This window comes from Bison bison, unplaced genomic scaffold, assembly GCF_000754665.1.
Source record: "Bison bison bison isolate TAMUID 2011002044 unplaced genomic scaffold, Bison_UMD1.0 scf7180017864331, whole genome shotgun sequence".
Taxonomy (NCBI): domain Eukaryota; kingdom Metazoa; phylum Chordata; class Mammalia; order Artiodactyla; family Bovidae; genus Bison; species Bison bison.
This window is the reverse complement of record NW_011494903.1, coordinates 7690888-7696887: the sequence shown is the minus strand read 5'-3', so window position 1 is coordinate 7696887 and position 6000 is coordinate 7690888. Positions and strand designations below refer to the sequence as shown.

At 41.2% G+C, this 6000-nt stretch overlaps 1 protein-coding gene across 1 annotated transcript in view; it reads left to right on the top strand.

Annotated features, from left to right (window-relative positions):
* Nucleotides 1-50: 50 nt before the first annotated feature.
* TTC23L (tetratricopeptide repeat domain 23-like) overlaps nucleotides 51-6000 on the top strand; it is a 51650-nt gene continuing 45700 nt past the window's right edge. Inside the window, exons 1-2 of the mRNA XM_010853849.1 lie at nucleotides 51-208; nucleotides 1788-1862. Of these exons, the coding sequence (XP_010852151.1) occupies nucleotides 1795-1862 (68 nt within the window). The 5' untranslated portion in view covers nucleotides 51-208; nucleotides 1788-1794. The remainder of the gene's footprint in view (nucleotides 209-1787; nucleotides 1863-6000) is intronic.

Below are 6000 nucleotides of genomic sequence, written 5' to 3'. Positions count from 1 at the left end.
ATTCCGTTCCTATGGTAACACCATTGTCTCCGGAGCCAAAACCCCGGCGGCAAACGCGGAAGGCAGAGCTAGCTGAGCGTCTCGCTTCCGCAAGGCAACCTGTGGCCCCTTGAACGAGGTCCGCAGAGGCCAGTACACTGAAGCGCCCCGCGGAAGCCGAGCAGAGGGTGCCAAGAAGGCTAGTTCCGTGCCTTCTGCCCTCCGCCAGGTACCCCGCGACACTTGCCTCTCGGCCGCCCTCGCCTTCTTTTCCGGCCAGGGCCTCTGCGGCCGGTGCACCGCTGACAAGAAGCCAGGGGGAACCTCCGACGGTGCTTGAAATGTGGTGTTTAGGTTTACGAAGGCGAGACAACTGCAGAAAAGAAGAAAGCGATTTGCACTGGAGAGAGGGGCCAGAATTTGGTGTTACAGTTCAGGGCCAGGGGAAACCTCACAGGAACAGAATTTAGGAGATTGAGAAGTCAGAACCTCTCCCCCTGGCCAGTTTATGTGTATATATATATATGGGTGTGTGTGTGTGTGTGTGTGTACAGTTTATATATGTGTGTATGTGTGTGTTTGGACCTCTGCCCCTGGCCACAGTTTGTGTTTGTGTGTGTGTGTGTTTGGCTGCACCTGGTCTTAGTTGCAGCACTCAGGATCTTCATTGCAGCCTGCGATATCTAGTTCCCTGACTAGGGATTGAACCTGGGCCCTCTGCATTGGCAGTGCGGAGCCTTAGCCACTGGACCACCAGGGAAGTTACCGGCTACGGTTTTGAAAGTAGACATTAGATAGACAAATTAGTGAATCTTCCCTTCTAGTCTTTGGGTGGAGACTTAGAGACCTACTCAGGGCTCAGGTGGGAATGAGTGACTTTCTGCAGGGTGAAATTAGGAGAGACTTGGTGGGTGCTAATGTTAATAAATAATTGCATTCCGTTTGGATTGGATTTAAGCAACGGGGATACCCACAAGCGTTCAATTTAGAAAATAATATAAATCATTTTTTTCTTTTTTTGCCATCAGTTTTCACTATTTCTTCCATCAGTTAATGACAGCAATCAAAATAGATGCATGTGTTTTAGCTCCTTAACTAGGATCACCTACTAATGAGACATCTCTAGGGACATGAAGAATTAATAAACACACTGTTAGTGTGTTAGTCATGAGAGCTTGTCATCTGCAAAAACAATATCTGACTTGAGTAGGAGATCACAGTTTCCATGATTCAGGAGATGTAAATGTGTTGGCTTGCTGCCAAGTCGCTTCAGTCCTGTCCGACTCTGTGCAACCCCATAGACGGCAGCCCACCAGGCTTATCCGTCCATGGGATTCTCCAGGCAAGAACACTGGAGTGGGTTGCCATTTCCTTCTCCAATGCATGAAAGTGAAAAGTGAAAGTGAAGTCGCTCAGTCGTGTGTGACTCTTAGGGACCCCATGGACTGCAGCCTACCAGGCTCCTCTATCCATGGGATTTTCCGGGCAACAGTACTGGAGTGGGGTGCCATTGCCTTCTCCATGTGTTGGCTTAAGGGGTAAGAAAGGTCAGAGAATTGGGAGGTAATGTGGAGTAAAAATTAAACAATAGAAATTTAACTCAGGGATTTAATTTGGCAAATGTCTTTAATTTCTGCTTTCCAGGTCCACCATTCATGAGTGTGTGTGTAGTCTATTTGTGGATTTAGGATGGGTTATATATATTTGGGCAGTTTCAGTTTAATGCTAATAGCATCCGACAGAGGGAGAATAGAACAGACTTCTAAGCGTCTTCTTCCAAAGCTAACCTCCCATGTGATTCTTGGTAGGAAGAAGATGCAAGCCAGCCCCATCCGCATCCCAACTGTCACCAGTGACACCGACTGGGACTTCTGTTTCCATCTGTAAGTGCCACAGAGTCTTAGCATCACTTTCCACTGGCCTGAAACACTGGGACATTCACTTTTTTTTAAATATGAAAAGATTTTGTTTTTCAGTGTTTACATTTTATATTTTTTAAAAGTATGTTCAAATTTAGTAGACTTTTTATTACATTTTTTTTTTACTTTGTATTGAAGTATAGCTAATTAACAATGTTATGATAGTTTCAGGTGGACAGTGAAGGGACTCATCCATACACATACGTGTATCCATTCTCCCCTAAACTCAACTCTTCTAGCATTCAGGCTGCCACATAACACTGAGCAGAGTTCCCTGTGGGACCTCCACTTAAGGCCAATCTTGGTGAGAAGCTTTGCATGCATGTTATAGGGAAGATTGAGATTCTGTGTTGTTTTCTAATAACAGTTCTGCTATAATGTCCATTTGTACTTATGCAACCTATACAAGGGCTTCCCTGGTGGCTCAGTGGTAAAGAACCTGCCTGCCAATGCAGGAGACGTGAGTTCAATCCCTGGTTTGGGAAGATACCCCGGAGAAGGAAATGGCAACGCACCCCAGTATTCTTGCCTGGGCTATCCCAGGGACAGAGGAGCCTAGCAGGCTACAGTCCATGGGGTCACAAAGAGTTGGAGAAGACTTAATTGGAGCACACACACATGCAACCTATGCAAGATGGAAAAGAAATGTTTTTTTCCTAATTTAAGGGAGGTTTCAACTTTTTTTTTTTACAAAGATAATTTTAACAAGATTGGTAAAGTCATGGAGAATTAAAAAGTTAATGAGCAAATTGAAATTGTTTCATGAAATAGTGTTAGTCTCTCAGTTGTGTCCAACCCTTTGTGACTGCATCGATTATAGCCCACCAGGCTTCTCTGTCCCTGGGATTCTCCAGAAAAGAATTCTGGAGTGAGTAGCTATTCTCTTCTCTAGGGGATCTTCCCAACTCAGGGATAGAACCCAGGTGTCCCACATTTCAGGCAGATTCTTTACTGTCTGAGCCATCAGGGAAGCCCTTCATGAAATAGACAATAAGGAAATTAAAAATTTTACATCATAGCAACTAATACTTATTGAGCAAATACTATGTGCCAGGCACTGTTCTAAGTACTTATATATATTAACTCAGTTAATTTCTCCAACAGCTCTGTGAGGGAGGTATTGTAATTATCCCATTTTTTAGATGAAGAGGATAAATTAAAGAAAGGTTGGGCAGTTTGCCCAAAGCCACATAGCTAGTAGGTGCTGTTCAAACTGGGCAGTCTGACTTCAGAGTCTGTTCTTTAACCACTTCTGTATACCAGGGCTTTTCAACCTTGACACTATTGACATTTTGGATTAGATAATTATTTGTTGTGGGGTGTCCTGTGCATTGTTACATCCTTGGCTTCTACCTATGAGATGTCAGTAGCTGTGCCCCAGTTGTGACAAGCAGTTATCTCCTGACATTGCCAAATATCCCCTGGGAGCAATATCACCCTTGGTTGAGAACCATTGCTCTATACCAATGCTATCAAGTAGAAATATAATGCTAGCCAAAAATCTAATATTAAATTTTAAGTAGCCATATTAAAAAATAAAAAGAAACAGGTAAATGTAAATACTATAAATCAATATATATAATATTATATAAAATAATTGATGAAATTTTTTTCCATATTAAGTCTTTGAAATTCGGTGTGTATTTTACACTGCAACAGATCTCAGTTCAGGCCAGCTACACTTCATATGCTTAATGGCCAAGTGTGTCTAGTGGTTAACATGTTAGTGTAATTCATTCTGTACCATCTTATAAAATATTTTAAGGATCATATAACTATAAAAATTTAAGTTAAAAATGTAGAGTTCAGGAATTTTTCTGGTGGTCCAGTGGTTAAGAATCTGTTTTTCAGTGCAGGGGAAATGGGTTCAAACCCTGGTCTGGAAACTAAGATCCCACATGCCCCAAGGACCAACTGAGCCCACTCATCACAGCTGGGGAGTTGATGAACCAAAACGAAAGATCCTGCATGATGCAGTGAAGAACCTGCATGCTGTAACTAAGACCCAATGTAGCCAAATAAATAATAAAATTAGTATTTTTTTAAAAAAGAAAAAATGTTGAGTGCATAGTAGAGTATCTTGGAAATAGATAATTCATATCTAATTTTACTAGTAAGGATTCACATTTATGATGGCAATATATAGAATAAGTTAGAGTCCGAGCAAGGCAGATCATTCATTTAACTGGCCTAATCTTTTTTTTTTTTTTTTAATATTTTTGGTCATGCAGCACATGGGATCTTAGTTCCCGGACCAGGAATCAAACCTGCATCCTTTGCATTGGAAGTGCAGAGCCTTACCCACTGGACCACCAGGGAAATCCCTGGCCTAATCTTTTTATTCTGACTATCCTTTGAGATATCTGGTCAGTATTCTCTAGGTATCTTTCTTACCTTTCGCAGCAACAAGTTCAAAGCTAGTTCAGGGCTTTGCAGTCTCAAGTTATTTATCAAGACTCGAATGTTTCTTCTTCCTTTGAGGCCCTGCTATTAAAGCTTGGGCTTATTTTGGGCTTGTTTTTAATATCAAAAGTTAATAATATTTTTGGTGACCCCAATAGGTTGAACTTCTGCTCCAGGTGTATGAAATATGCAGCCTAAGCAAGGTCTTCTGTTGAGGACTAAGTGTTCTTTCTGTGAGTTTCTTGAGTTAGGCTCTCTTGCCACGGATTTCTTCTGTCATCAGTCTTTTTCAGGCATCTGAAGACCTTACACTTCCCTTTTCCATTCATTTGTTCATCATTAAACAAGCAGTTATTTTTTCCTACTGTGACCCAGATATCAGGGTTTCTTAGAAACAAATGAGACTCAGTCCCAGCCCAGGTGATTTTACTTACTAGGAAGCAAAGAAGACTCAGAAACAAAACAAATTTTGAAAGAGACTGTGGTGTGATTCTCACTATAGTCGAAGTTGGAGGAAACTTTCGCAAGCCTGTAGAGGGTGTTTGTACTGCTACTCCAGTGCAATATTCCCAGCAAAGGTGGCACTCCATTTGGGTCTTGGAGGAGTATGGAATTCACCAGACAGAGATCAGGCAAGTTTAAGTCCTATTTCCCAATTTCATGGCTCCGCCAGGCTTCTCTCCCTTTTCCATTGAGTTTTTGCACGTCGTCTGAAAGCACACTTCTGTTTGTGGGCTGAGCGCAGTCCTGCCGGGGCCTGGGCCTGGGCCTAAAGAAATGTTGCTGCCCTGTCCACATGGTTTACCCACATGCCTAAATAAATATAGGTTATGTAGAACAGAACTCTGGATGGATATTAACATGTCATTTATTCGAACCTGGTGTAAAAGGTTACATTTGACATTTATTTTCCTTCTAAATTTTCTCCTTTTTGTATTCTTACAGCGAGCATTCATTACTTATTAGTGGAAAAGGAAGATAAAATTTATTTTGAAAACTATGCAATTGTTGAGCTTTTAAAAACTATCATGAATACAAAGGTGATTCTTTGGGGGGAACTTACTTATAATTAAAATTTCTGCTGTTCCTCTTAAGATCTTAGAATTCTATTTCTTCTGGATCACTTTATGATTTTTATGGTAGAGTTAGGATATGGTTATCTCATTTGTTAATGTAGGATTCACTCTTTGGACTTTATCACATCAATTACCCATTCATAATTATGTTTAGCACTGAAATCTGAGATTTACATTGTATGTATGCATGTGTATATATGTGTGTGTGTGTGTGTGTAAGCGGGTGGGGTAGGGGTGCTGGGGAAGAGGGAGAAGATTTTTCAACCCACTCAGCTCTTTTTCCAACACATTTTCGGTTTAGTTTTTTTTCCCCCTAATAATTGAAAAGGTCATTTCTCTCCTGAATCTGCACTTGACCCAGTGTGCGTTCCCCTCCCTTCTCCTTGGTGGGACCACATCCTCTTTAGTCAGGGTTTATGTTGAAGCAAAAAAGAAATTTGAAAGAGGACATGTGAAGTTCCAACCTCAAAATGTTAGTTCCCTTTACTTTATTTCACTGTGTCCATTTTTGCCCCTGGTTTGGATCAGAATTTAGAATGCTAGGAATCTTGGAGATCTTCCAATTCAACATCCTGAAGTCATGGAGCTCATAAAATAATAATAGCTAATGTTAAAGAGCACTT